Source organism: Pogona vitticeps, chromosome 3 (assembly GCF_051106095.1).
Source record: "Pogona vitticeps strain Pit_001003342236 chromosome 3, PviZW2.1, whole genome shotgun sequence".
Lineage (NCBI taxonomy): Eukaryota > Metazoa > Chordata > Lepidosauria > Squamata > Agamidae > Pogona > Pogona vitticeps.
The window spans coordinates 205,339,443-205,353,776 of NC_135785.1; the positions used below are offsets into that span (position 1 = coordinate 205,339,443).

The window sequence follows — 14,334 nt, forward strand, 5'->3', positions numbered from 1 at the left end:
TTAATATAAAGCTAATGCCTGCACTAGAGTTGTTAATCTATATGCCTCTCAGTTCTACAGCTTTGTACAAGCTTTTCTTCATTTTTTCTTCTCTCCCCTAGGATTTCCGGGCCAGCAAAATGTCCTTAGTTTCATCCTCTGAAAGTCTATGTACAGTTTCTTTGAAATTACTGCCCTTCTCCACAAGATTGTGTATTAGCAACTCTTGTCACATTCAGGCTCTGATACTAACACAATAATTTGAAATGGAGAGCCTGAAATTGAAAAGAGCAGCAAAAACGTACACAAATCCTATAGAGGAAAAGGCTTGAGGCACAAGCAGACAAGCAGTTTGGAGAGTTCACACTTAATCTTGTGCACAAAATCCATCAGAAATAGAGGGAATTAGCCCTTAGCGTTTCTCCTCTTCACTGTTCTGGGTAATCTATCAATCTCCATGGGCGTCCCATGGGTGGGGATGCGGAAGGAATTCTTTTGCCAGACTGAATGGCCAAGAACTGCACAGACTGAAAAAAATTGCCAAGTACTCGCATCTTAGCCTGCAATTTGCTCTTCTTCTGCCCAGTGAAGTACTTATTTTCTGAATGTTTCGATTCCTTTCTAGTATTCAAGACTGCTGTCGTTCTTGTGTACAAAGACGGCTCCAAACAGAAGAAAAAACTAGTAAGTCTTTCATCACTGCAAATAATATTAAGGAGAAAAAGGAGACTGGAACTGATACATCAGAGAATGGAACTGGGGAAACAAAAGACAGCTGATAAACTTGTATATATTTTACAATATACACATATTTTACAATATACACGTAAAAGCCAGTCCAAATATTGTTTCTTGTGGTATTTATTGATTTAAAGAAAAACCCATAATGTGTAATACTAGTAATGAGTTCACAGTAGAGATGGGGTTATTTGTACTTGTATATGAATACAAATATCCCCGCACAGGTGGAAATAACGAGAGTCCAGCCCCGTGGGGCCGGAGTGTCCACTCACAATGTTGCTACCGTCACCGGCTCCACGGTGCCTTCCTATTGCGCTGTTGTCCACAATCAATTATCCAGTCCTGGCAGGAGGCGGGATGACAAGCCTCTCTGCTAGGTCGGAGAGTGGCTAATCCATTGTGGAGAACAGCGCGATAGGAAGCCGCCGTGGAGCCAGTGGCAGGGGTGAAATCGTGAGTGGACAGTCTGGCCTTATGGGGCTGGACCCTTGTTATTTCCACCTGTGCGGGAATATTCGTATTCATATTCTTTTGCCAGAGTGAATGGCCAAGAACTGCCCAGACTGAAAAAATTGCCAAGTACTCGCATCTTAGCTTGCAATCTGTTCTTCTTCTGCCCAGGGCTGGACGGTCCACTCACTGAATTGCTGCTGCCGCAGGCACCACAGAGCCTTCCAGTGGCTCCGAAGATCGCGTTCAGGTCGCCACTTCTGGCAGGAGGTGGACAACAAGCGTCTCTGCTAGATTGAAGAGTGGCTTGCAGAACGCGATCTTCAGATTGGAAGGCTCTGCAGTGCCCGCACTGGCAGCGGATCAGTGAGTGGACCGTCCGGCCCCAGGGGGCTGGACCCTCATTATGTCCACCTGTGCGGGGGTATTCGTATACAAATATGAATACCCCATCTCTAGTCTTCACCACCTGGAAAAGTTTTGTGTCATCTGCAAACTTGGCCACCTCACTGCTTATCTGTCTCCAGGTCATTTATGAACAGGTTGAAAAGCACCGGTCCCAGGACAGATCCCTGGGCCACACCGCTCTTCACCTCTCTCCATGGTGAAAATTGCCCATTGACACCTACTCTCTGCTTCCTGGTAATCAGCTAGAAAAGCAGCAATGGCATTTTACATTACATTTTTTTCTCAAAACACCTGAGGTGAATGACTTCAAATGGTCACAATACACAGTTGTAAGTAGTCATATATGCACAAATATGGATTTGCCTTACTAGTCAGCCATGATTTGGGTCATGCCTAACACTCCCCCCACCCTATAATGTACAGAGAGCTCAAACGAAGGGTGATGTTTTCCCATCTTTGTTTTTGGCTCTTTATGGTATCTCTGGCTTTCTTAAGACATCAAAATTTACTGTGACATGAATAAGTCTGCAAACCTTGGATTCCCACATACCAGTTCCTTTCTCCTACTGGCATGGCTGGAAGCTTTTGCTTGTTTTTCTGATTAATTATGGTTTAGTGTTACATCCAGATCCAGAGGTGTAGTTAATCTTAACTATGATTTATTGGAACAAATCCGCATCATAACTCATGATTTGACCCAAAGTTAAGATTTATAATAGTAGTAATTAGCATGCCATCAAGTCAATTCCAGTGTATAGCAACCCTTTTCAGAGTGTTCTAGGTATAGAGTACTCAGATGTAGTTTACTGGATCCAGTTAAATTGTTGGTTCTGGATGACATGACAAACCATTTTAATAAAAAAAGATATCAAAGCTTTCTGGCTTATTTTCATGACCACACTTAAGGAGGTGAAGGAAGGGGGAATATGTTTGGTTTATCCTGACATTCAAACACAGTCGCTTTCTTTTTGGCTTAGGCAAAGCAAAAAATTTCAAACTCTTCCAGGTGAACTACAAAGAGGAATGGAAGGGAGCCTGTTTTCTTGGTGCACTTCTGCTGAAGGCTTTGTATTGTACTTTGCTGAAGGAATAAACCGTTGGCTCCCTCAAAAACCATTTTTTGTTTAGCTGGCAAGGATAACTATTTTTTTTAATGCAAAAAACTCATCCATAAAAATACCTTGCTGTTTTAAGTGTACCTTGATATGTCTTGAGTAAGCCACGTCTCTTTCCCCCAACAAAATGAAGGAAATCACAGAAAATCATGACTGATCTCATATTGTTTGTATCAGTCAATAAGGACAAAATAGATTGATCAAAAAGTTTACTACAAAAAGTTTGCAATGCTTCAGCACTGGTCTCTCCCCCCCCCCCCCCCGCCCCACTATGCTCATTGCTTTGGAATATTTTTTTCTCCCCCTGCTGAAGAGTAAACTGACAGCAGAAGAAGGTTGTGACAGAATTCTGGGCTCAAACGGTCCCTTTCTAGCCACTGAGCCACACTTCCCTGTTTGTGACTGAACCCAGAAAAGTGAGTTGTGGTGAAAACTATGGAACAAACCTGGCACTGATGCCTCCCAGCATTCAGCATTCCCAGACTTGGCAGTGCTTCTAGGAAGTCGAAAAAAATCTGCAAGGCTAGTCAGGACCAAAGTGCAAGGAAGACTGGCATCACACCCACAAAGATACGAAAATACTCTGTAGCTAATCGGACAAGACCTGATTATAGTATAATAAATTTTTATATTTTATTAAAGATAGTCAAAGCAAATAGTTTTAAAGGGGTTCAAAAAGCAATTGAAAGAAAAATGTGATTGAGATGAAGCTAAGGCAATGAAGAGAAAATACCAGAAAACAAAGCTACCGTATTTGCCAGTGTACAAGATGACTTTTTGGGCCCAAAAACATGCCTCCAAGGGGGGGTCGTCTTGTACATTGGGTGCACTGAATGACAGGGCCGCGCTGGCTGGGGAGAAAGGCAGGCGGGCGGGCAGGCAGGCAGTCGGTCTGGATGGAGGGAGGGAAGCACAGCCTGCCATGCCTGAGCGGCCAGAGCCTGCCGCTGGGCTGCCCGCCGCACCGCTGAGCCAGCTGCGCGCTCGCTCGCCCGCCACCCGCCCGTTTCCCCTCTTCCTCCTCCTCCTGTTGGGGGGCCGTCTTATACGGCCAGTCGCCTTGTGCGCTGGCAAATACGGTAAACTAATCTAATTAATACACATTAGTGTAGAGTCTGCATAGTTCCAAAGTTTTTGCAGAGTGCAATCTTCCAGGCGTGGCATAGCAGGACAGCCATTGAGTATAGCATCTCCTGAGAGGTAAGCTAAATCAACTGAACCCCTTTTTATATATTAAAGATCCAATTCTAGGCCTTTCCAGATGGTCTGACAATCGGTCTTTGAGTTCCCTCAAATGCTCGTGAAGACAAGAGACTTTCTGACACCCACACACGCATTCACGTAGCTGAAATCATCTGCCAATAAGTGCAGTGCCAGGGAAGAAGCCCACTGAGCCTTGAAGGCTTTTCTCACACTGATCACATCATGTTCTCAGCCAGCCTTTCCTAGGCAGTCACAAAACAGCCTGATTTTTCGAGATGGATTCCAAGTTCCCCCAATTTCTCAGTTTCTTCATAAAGGTGCTAGCACCTCTCTTCTCTGTCAATGCTCTCTTCCTTCATTCTTGCCAGCGAGGACATGATTCCTTCACTGGCTAGGACAAAATAAGCATGTTAGAGCTTCCCTAATCTTCCCAAGTGATAGCCACATCCACACAGTGCTGCATCTATACGCAGCTGACATAGGATAGAAAATTAAGCAGGCTGCCTTTAGAGGGCATGATTCTGCAATTTAAAGGCAGATTTCTAGTTGGAAAATGGTGAGGGTCCAGCTTTCTGTAGAATTGGGGTCAGACAGGCAACTCAAGATCAATTGTGAAATTCAACCTGATTGTGTTGAAAAAAGTGAGAATGTTTGTCTATAGGAGCAGATCTTGATTCTCCCTAGCATCTTTCTACAGGAGCCATTCCAGGCAATTATAACTACTCTTTTAGATGTAATCAGGAATTATGCACAAACGTTTGAGAACTTAATATTTAACAAGCAGAGAGAAGAGAAGAGCTGACCTTCAGACATTTGCAATGTTCATGTTTGGAATAAATCCTAAAAAAAATATCCAGTAGGCAACGTTACAAAATCAAGCTAGAGGCTTCTGGCATACTCCAGGTCACTGGTTCTTAACCTTGGGTTACTCAGGAGTTTTGGACTGCAACCCCCAGAAGCCTTCACCACCAACTGTGCTGGCTGGGGTTTCTGGGAGTTGCAGTTCAAAAACATCCGAGTAACAAAGGTTAAGAACCACTGCTCCAGGTGAACTGAACAATCAGCATTGTGCAGAATGGGGAAAGGTATTCAGCAAATAGGTGTGAATGGAATTATGGAGCCGTTTGTGCAATGTTGTCTAGTAAGAGATGACAAGACAGGTTTTGCTATATGGAGTGAAGCAGGTCCACAGGGATGGGTTTTGCCACCTTCCCTGATTCTAACACTGTAGGGCAATATTTCTTGCTTAAGACATGATTTAAGTCCTATTCTGCTGTTTCACAAGTATGGAAAATCTTTGGGGGACGAGAAAGGGTAGAGCAAGCTTGCTGACTTTGCTTCTCTTTCATCCCAACTTGTGTTGTTGACCACATGAATAGGGTGACTGGTATGAAATTATATTAGAACAATCCTCGTTACATATGTCTGCAGTCTACATTACTGATAACTGGTCCTTTCTCTCCTGCCCTTCCTGTTATCTAGGGTGGATCGCATAGGGCTTCAATATATGAAGACTCAGACCCATTCCGTTTCCGTCACATGATTCCTCTAGAGGCTCTGCAAGTTCGAGCACTGGCAAGCGCAGGTAGCCCTGAAATGTCTTTATTTCTCTTTGCACCTGTTGTTCTATTTTCTTGTCAATTCTTTTTGTTTTGCAAAATGTTTCAGGCAGCTAACAGAATGCAATCAAACTGCGCATAAAATCCAACAGTGAAAAGGAAGATATTTTCTTCCACTGTTTTCTTGATCTAGTTCAGTGTGCTGATTTTGACTTTAATTCTGCAGAACTTGAAAATATTTGTCCCCACCCCACCCCTTCCTGCACCATAGCTTTTCTCCAGATTTTTTTAAAAGGTCCTTTTATGAGTATCCTATCATTGCATGGATGGCTATAAAAGAAGCTCCACTGTGGGATGCTGTGCTCAAAGAAATTAGCACAAGCTCCTCACTGTTGGCACCATAGTAGCAGATCTAGACTATTTTATTTCATCCGCCCTTTGTCTGAATTTTAGCCAATCATATAAAAAATGGATAAGTGTTTGCTTAAAGTTTTACCTGGTTGCATGGGTTTCAAATATTGGATAAGCAGAATATTGCAGCTGTATTTTGATGCTGATTATTGCAGGCCATTCAAAGGTCTATTAATGTATCAGTTATACTGAATAAACCATCACCATCACCCTTCTGTGATCTTGTGTCTCATTACATACCCTTTGCTTGCTACATTCAGCAGAAGCAGCTTTGAGATTACCCATCATTTTGGTCAAGAGATTTATTGGAAAGAACAGTGTAACGTACTATAATATGGTTAAAGAACTGCATTCTCTCTCTCTCTCTCTCTCTCTCTCTCTCTCTCTCACACACACACACACACACACACACACACACACACACACACATACACACACACACACTTCTTTTTTCATTTTACACAGAAACTAGAAAGAAATAACCAGATTGCATAGCAATTTATGTTAGTATGGATGCTCATTCTTTCCTGATAATAATGCATGTGTTGTGCTGTTGTACATGTCAATCTGAACATATTCTGATTTCTGATCTAAAACCCAGAAACAGCTGTCCTAGTGAGTAACTAGGGGGATTCAAAGGTGCTTCCGAAAAGTGTACAAAACAAATAATTGCTAATATGAGCTGCCAGTGCACACTGCATGTGGCCTGGTTGTAAGGGTTGTTAGGTTCACTGCTGTGAGAGATGAATCTTGTTCAGCAGCTGGAAGCCCAGTATCAAGCAGTGGAGCAGCATGAGACCCTAAATCAAGTAGTTAAATGGTTCTGTAGCAAGTGAGGCTATAGTCTTGTCTGTTGCGCTGTGGCACATATTGAGGACTAACGAGTACCAATGAAGACTAGCAGTGTTGTCCTTGAAGCTACAGAACAAGCAGTAAGTGAGCGGCCCATAGCCATGGCTATCTGTCATTGCTTTAAAAGCCATAGTCTATAACTATAAAATAGTTTATTGTTTCTGACCAAAGGCCTTTACCATATACAGTATATAATATGCAATACATAAAAAGAGGGAAAGATTTTTTTTTCCAGTTTAAAACAGGTAATTATAATAGCTCATTTATATCTTTTCCTGTAGCAGAAAATCTGAGGACAGGGTGCAAGGAGAACAATTTAAACAGTTTAAATCATGTAAAATTATTTTAAATAATTTTTAACATTGTAGAAAATCTAAAACAATTTAAACAACGGTCCTTAAACCTCAAAGTATCTGGTGGATAGCTATACATTAATTTTGTGTTGAAATGAAATCAATGTTGGCGCTTATCAGATTTCTAACAGAGAGCATTCTGCAACCAGGATACTATTGCTGAGAAAGCCTTATGTAGGTTACATACTGAAAGAGCCATACTTATGAATCTTAAGGAAAGATGCTTGTCTTCCTGTCACAACTAACCACTAAACATTGCACATTTCCCATTGTGTTCTTTTTGTAAGGAATATATACTTGGGAGTATACTTTAAGTGTTCACCATGTGTATTTACCACATTGTGTGGACCATCTCTGTTAGCCATTTCTAGGAGGGATGGCTCACGGACTGAACTGGGGGAGGGGGATTTAAAATTTCAGCTGGGTCTGCTCTTGTCAGAAGTCACCTATGATTTCCAGAATGTGGAGTTCATATGTGGAAGTACTTAATGTGCCAGCAGTTAGCTACATGCTGAAAACGTTTTCTAGAATATTGTCAAAAGCACAGAACTATTCCATGAAACTGTTTCCAGAAGCCACCTTCTGACTACTAAATCCATGGTAAGATGTTGAAAGGTAATTCTTGTGATATTAGAATATAGGTTACTTCAGTCATTACACTAATATACTAATCTATGCTAATAGTGAACAGTTTGAAATGACTTTTTAGAAAATATTATTTTCTCTTTTTCTAGATGCAGAGACCAATTCTGTTTGTGAAATAGTTCATGTGAAATCAGAGTCAGAAGGCAGGCCAGAGAGATCATTTCATCTTTGTTGCAGGTAAGGAAGTAACACTTTAAAAGAGTCAATTGTGATGAATTTTATGATAAACCAAATTGGGAGCTGTGGTCAAAAGAACAACCAAGAGATAGATAAATAAATAATGTAGAAAAAGCTTGACATTGATGTACAAGACTTGAGTATAATTCCCATCCCTTGTAGAAATAAAGTTAGTTTCATTACTCTTCCCAATCTGAAAAATTAGAATTGTGCCATACCTAACAGTGCTTGTGTCAGGAAGAATAGAATGAAGATTGTGAAGCACTTTTGCCAAATTATACTAACTAGTTTCAGCTAAATACATATGATAGAAATGCAAGTTCTGTTGCTAGTTTTGAACCTAATCTGTTTTCTGTGTATTTCTTTGTGTTTCAGTTCCCCAGAACATAGGAAGGATTTTCTGAAGTCTGTGCATTCAATTTTACGTGACAAACACCGAAGACAGCTTCTTAAAACTGAAAGTCTGCCATCATCCCAGCAATATGTTCCTTTCGGAGGAAAAAGACTGAGTGCTTTAAAAGGTGCAAGGCCAGCTATGAACAGAGCAGGTATTGTTAAGGTTATACCTTTTGAAGATCTTAGTAAGCCAGCCATCATTGTAGGAGACACCTGAGTTCTTCATTTATAAAACTACTGTTTTTTATTTCTCAGAAATCCAAACTTCACACTTCTTTTGAAATACCTGAGTGAGAAACTTCACATTCCTTGATTTTTGCAATTGAATCAAACCAGCTTAATTCATCAGAGGCTTCTTTTTGACATTCATCAAATATGTCATCAATAGGCATCCACTAACATTTAGCAAAGCAAAAAGCTCCTTGTTCAGAGGATGTCTTTGAAAACCACAAATGACATCTTCACTCATTTGTGAGGCATGGGGAACATTTTGAAAATTTGCTGGTTTGTCAGCTACTATCTTCAAGAATTTTGTTGTTTTCTTTATTTACTTCTTTGATACAAGAAAGAAAGAACAAAAGAAAGAGCAACTATTGCCTTGGTTCATTCCTGGATTTTCACCCATGGAACTGTAACATACTTCAAATAATTATGTAAATCAAACAAATATTCAGTATTGCTCACCTGTGCACTTCCCCATCCCTCATCCTCGATTCAACCCCAAATCTCTGAAGCAAGTATTTATGGTTCCAGGTCAAAGGGAATCCATTGCCTTAATGGGGTGAGGTTCTTGTTGTGGGAAAAGGCTGGATGAATATAACCTTCTCTTTTTCTTAGACTTTTAGCCAAGGCCAAGGGAAAGCATAGGACTGAAAAAAAAATGCAAAATATTGAAGTTTTGTCTTCAACATAAAGATCACAGTGCCATGTGTGTGTGGTGGGGGGAGAGGTTTACTGGTTTTATCTGAATGGGAAATTAACCTAGTTCCTGGATGTTTTGTACTTCTTTTTTTTAAAAAAAAACTCTCTTTTTTGTAAAATCCAATTAACATTAACACCAGGATGTCCTGTGCACAACTCTGCAGCTGAGAAGTACCATTAAGAACATGCTCTCGAGAAAGAAAACTAATCCTTTGGTCCTTCATTTTTCATCACAAAGCCTTGCTCATTTCCAGCCGACTTCTCACTTCTCTAGTTCCTCTAGAGAGCAGGAACTCCAATGTTCTCACTTCCACTTCTCATTTTTGGAAGCCTAACATTTGAACAGTTAACAGTGTAAAGTTAAACTGACATAAACCTGATCCCATGTAGGAAATAATTAATATAAACAAATTGGAAGCTTCCTATCCCCCTCTAGGCCTCCCTTATGCCTTGAGGAAGCACTGGGCAGCCTCAGGATGGAGGGAGAGGAATAGTAACAAAACAAAGCAAAACACTGCTGGATCACCACTGGTGATCCTGCCAGCAGGGCAGGATCTGGCAGCAATTTAAAAAAAAACTATTTAAGCCTCCCTGCTTCCATCTCGAGGATCCCAAAAGCTTCTTCAAGGCAGAAAGGGGCACTAGGAAACTTTGACACCTGAAAGACAGAGACAGGAGGCTTTCAATTAGTTTAAATTACTTATTTTCAACACTGGTTCCAATTTATGCCAGCATAACTTTACACAAGAGGATTATGCTGATAGTCTCTTATCCTCACATAGGTACTAGATTTTTTTTTTAAAAAAAGGCTCACTTACAAAAAAAAATCTCAGTAGTTATGCATAACAGGTCCTGCCCATATGGAAAATAATTGGCAGTCGGTGCCATCCACAACTATCATACAAGATGCAGGGCAGGGTGGGAGAAGAGACCTGAAGTCAGATTATTTAAAAGTAGCATTTTAAACAAATTGTTGGTAAAACCTCCGGGGGTTCTGTTTTTATTTTGTGTTTGGCAGTATCTGCCCCAAGCAAATCGCTCGGGAGGCGACGGCGACGGCTGGCCCGAAATAGATTCACCATTGATTCAGATGCCATCTCTGCCAGCAGCCCCGAGAAAGAGCCCCAGCAGTCTTCCAACAGCAAGGACACCGATCGCTGGGTGGAGGAGCAGTTTGACCTTGGCCAGTATGAAGAACAAGAGGACATAAAAGAAACGGACATTCTCAGCGATGAGGAGGACTGCGGGGAGTCTCTGAGGAGCGCCGTGGCAGAAAAAGAGCTTCAGGAACAGTTGCAGGCCGCCTGCATTACCAGCAACCAAGCTTACCGAGGAGACAGGGGGCGGTACTCTGGGGGCACCCATGCTTCCCGAATGGCTCAGTTAAAGAAACAAGTCGCTCTGTCTGGAATTAACGGAGGTATAGAAGGGAACAGTGAAGAGGTCATCTGGGTACGGCGTGAGGATTTTGTGCCACCAAGAAAATTGAACACTGAGCTGTAGACTCTTCACTTTTTGTTAGATCATAGGCCTAGCTGTGCCCCCACCCCCACCCCTTACACGTTGTGGAGAATGACATTTTAGAATGCACACTTGCACATAACAGTTATGGCAGCTAAACTGATTGAAACCATACAGCCTCTCTCTTCTGCTTTTCCCCTTTTAAAGCAACATTTAAGAAGCAGAGAAAAAGCAAAACAAAATTCAGAACTGGAATGAGCTTGAGTCCTTCTTTGTACATTACCAAGGGCTTTATTTATTCTCAACCAATCAGGGGCTGCATATTGAAATGGGATGCATAGTTGTCACTAGAAAACACATTGCTGTGGGTGTTTTATAAACGCACACGCGCACACAAAATATATATACAGCATCTTAGCTTAAGTGATAGCACAAGCAGCAGATGGATTTTGTACATGACTTGTCAATCATGGGTTCATCTTAAACAAGGAAGCTGCAAGTAAACCAGGATCAAGTGTCTATTGATACAGCATTTTAAACATTTTCCCTTCTTAAAGCAGTTGTCATTGTGATCCAAAAAGGATTGTCCCTGCACAGAAATAAGTTTCAGTTCATGGACTTTCCTTCTTAATGAGGTACAGCAAGTAAAAATAGTCGGAGTAGAGGGGGGAAACTTGCATCCAGGGGTATGCATTGATGTGGAACTGCACTGCTGAACCAGTGTTTGGCACTGTCAACGCCAGGGGGTCTGCTTACCTGTTTTGTGGGGGCTATAGCCAGACTTTCCTTTCCCCCGGCAAATGATGGATACATACAATACCAAGCACCTGTTTGGTTAGAGAGATTCTTGCCTGCAGTAGCATTCAGAAAGCTTACTGTTGCCAAGTGAGGATCTCTGGATCCTATAACATGATGTATATTTTAGGAATGTGTGAGGAAAAATCTGGAATTTCTGTTGTTCTCTTTGGTCTGTGACTAGTCTAATGTCAATGTTGAAAGTTCTAGTTTTACATAAAAGTTACAAAAATGCGAAGCTCTTTTTTAATTTTCGAAAGAGAGATCCAGATTTAACACTTGAAAAGGATATTTTTCTGCATTTTACCTGAAACACAAGGGCACAAAGGGATGGGAATTTTTGAGTTTTAGGTTGCAGTCTTGAACACATTTACTTGAGAGTAAGCCCAGTGGACTTTGTGGAATTTGCTCTCATGTAAACATATATGGGATTGTGCTATTTTGTTCCAAGCTAGCTATAACACAATTCTTTTAGAAAGGATTTAGGAAGTCACTTTAAGTAGTAGTATCCTGAACTGGAAACTCTTAGGGATAATCTCTCTCCCTCTCTCTGTAAAATAAAAATGGACAGTTGTACATATTTGAGACTGGAATTGTTAGCAATGTGAATAAATAGCTGAGAAACCAGAAAGGTTAAATTGATCCTTGCAGTAATTCTGTTAGAATTGGCAGGTTGCATCTTGGATGAGTTTGATCCTTTTTGGTTGGTGAAGTTAGGGCTCAGGAAAAATTAATCATTTTATGGCCAAAAAAACCTGACCTCATCCTATTATTTTCCTATGTGAAATTAGTGTCCATTATTACTTGATGTATCCCCACTGCTATAGAATATGAACAGTATTCTAAACAAGCAAAACTCCTTTTCATTCTTTTAAAACATCTGTAACAGGGTAAAGATGTGACTAAAATCTAAAGATTTCCAAATAATTTTAAAGCACTTTTTTCTTTCTTTCTAAGTATTTATATGCCTTTTCAGTTTTAGTTTTGATCTGCTAAAGAGGGGATTGTTCTTATTTTGCTTTTTTAAAGGGGTAATTGTAATATCTACTGATGTTTGACACATTGGTAGGTACATTGAAAACCTAAATTTTTATAATAGCTTTAGGCATTACATTTTATACAATCAGCTGTGGCTATATTTTGAGATGAGAACAGAAAAATGTTACCAAGCAGTATCAGCTGTCTTGTATCTCACCCACTATTAGATTCTTGCCTGTTTGATTCTCAGTGCACTATACTCAACGTTTTGAAAGTTTTATTCTCTTAACTTTTGCTATCTTTTGCTCCTTCTTTTTTTCTTAAAATGCTTTAGCAAGGTTTCTATACCCTGTGTATCTCACCATATTTAAATTCAAGTCAATTGTGTACCAATTGAGTAAACATGACAATGTTTTAGCTGTCCCCAGTGGAATACATTAAACCTGTGAAATGCTGGACGTCCTGTGCTTGGAGGGTGCCATTGTTCTTGTACATAATGTCATGACCTGTCAATGTCAAAGGTTCTTATATATTTCTTTTATAAGCTGAAAGAAGGTCTATTTTTATGTTTTTAAGTATATGAATGGAACGTTGTAAATGCCTGTCAAATAAAACAGTTCTGGAAAACACTGTAATAGCATTGTCCTTGTTTCTGTAGCTGCTGTGCTTTATTTCTGTACAAAGCTTACTGGGGAACTTCAAACACAATCCAACCAGGATAAGTACTTTTAAGAAAGCATTGGTTACAGTTGAGAACATGTAAGCTTATGTATTTTTCTCCCATTGAACCAGTGGTACTCAAAAAGGTTTATTGCCTCAGCGGGATTGTCCTGATGCGTAACTTGTATTGTAGACAAGAAGCTACTGTTACAACAGAAGTTGGAGGGACAGAATGGTTTCCTTTAGGCAAAGATGTCAGGCAAGGGTGCATTTTATCCTCTTATTCATTCAGTCTGTGTTCAGAACATATGATGTGGAAAGCCAGACTTGATTCAGATGAAGGAGGTGTGAAAATTGGTGGAAGACACATCAGTCATTTAAGATACACAGATAACACCACCTTACTGGCAGAAGCCAGCTTCTCAAGGAATGGGACACCACCTCTAATGTGATGGAGGACAGTATCCCTTTAGTAGTGCTGACGTAAAAATCAGCTGTACATCCTAGTTGAGGAAGGGGAAGGATATAGTTGTGTCATATGCCCCAATCAACCTGATGTCTTTGGCCTTTTATATCCTTTTCATCTACCACTTCAACCAACTTCTACATTGTGTTCCTTTTCTAGCTTTTTTTTAAAAAAATCTTTGTTTTAATGTCAGCAATATTGTCCTCTCTGCACTATTATCAAGTAATATTTGTCATGAAGAATTTGTGCTTTTTCCTTTTCACATGTCAGCTAAGCTTAAAAACCTTTCTTTTTACGGCTACCTTGTGTCATATAACTCACTAAGACACACGGTAACTCATTCTGGACCCATACCTTTTCTAAGCACTTGAGATACAGTGGTGCCTCGCAAGACAATGTTAATTCGTTCCGTGAAAAATGCTGTCTTGCGAAAACATCATCTTGCGAAACACGGTTCCCCATTGGAATGCATTGAAATCTACTTAACGCATTCCAATGGGAAAATAGCCGTTTTGCGAAAATTGTCCATAGAAAACATCGCCTTGCAAAATGCGGTTCCCCACTGGAATGCATTGAAATCTTCTAAATGCATTCCAATGGGAAAAATCGTCATCTTGCGAAAATCATCCATAGGAAACCATCGTCTTGCGAAGCGCAACAGTAGTTGCAAAAACTAATTGTCTTGCGGATTAATCATCCCGCGAGGCAATCATTTTGCGAGGCTCCCCTGTATGTTTTAGTTCAGTGTTCACAACAGTGGTTAA

At 40.5% G+C, this 14,334-nt stretch overlaps 1 protein-coding gene across 6 annotated transcripts in view; it reads left to right on the top strand.

Annotated features, from left to right (window-relative positions):
- The window catches only part of TIAM1 (TIAM Rac1 associated GEF 1), a 261,371-nt gene extending 248,292 nt beyond the window's left edge, over positions 1-13,079 (top strand). For all 6 annotated transcript variants that reach the window (XM_072994076.2, XM_072994078.2, XM_072994077.2 and 3 more), the window contains 5 exons: positions 605-663; positions 5,379-5,481; positions 7,806-7,893; positions 8,269-8,441; positions 10,229-13,079. In XM_072994076.2, coding sequence (XP_072850177.2) covers positions 605-663; positions 5,379-5,481; positions 7,806-7,893; positions 8,269-8,441; positions 10,229-10,713 — 908 coding nt within the window. In that variant the 3' untranslated portion in view covers positions 10,714-13,079. The remainder of the gene's footprint in view (positions 1-604; positions 664-5,378; positions 5,482-7,805; positions 7,894-8,268; positions 8,442-10,228) is intronic.
- The last annotated feature ends 1,255 nt before the right edge of the window (positions 13,080-14,334 follow it).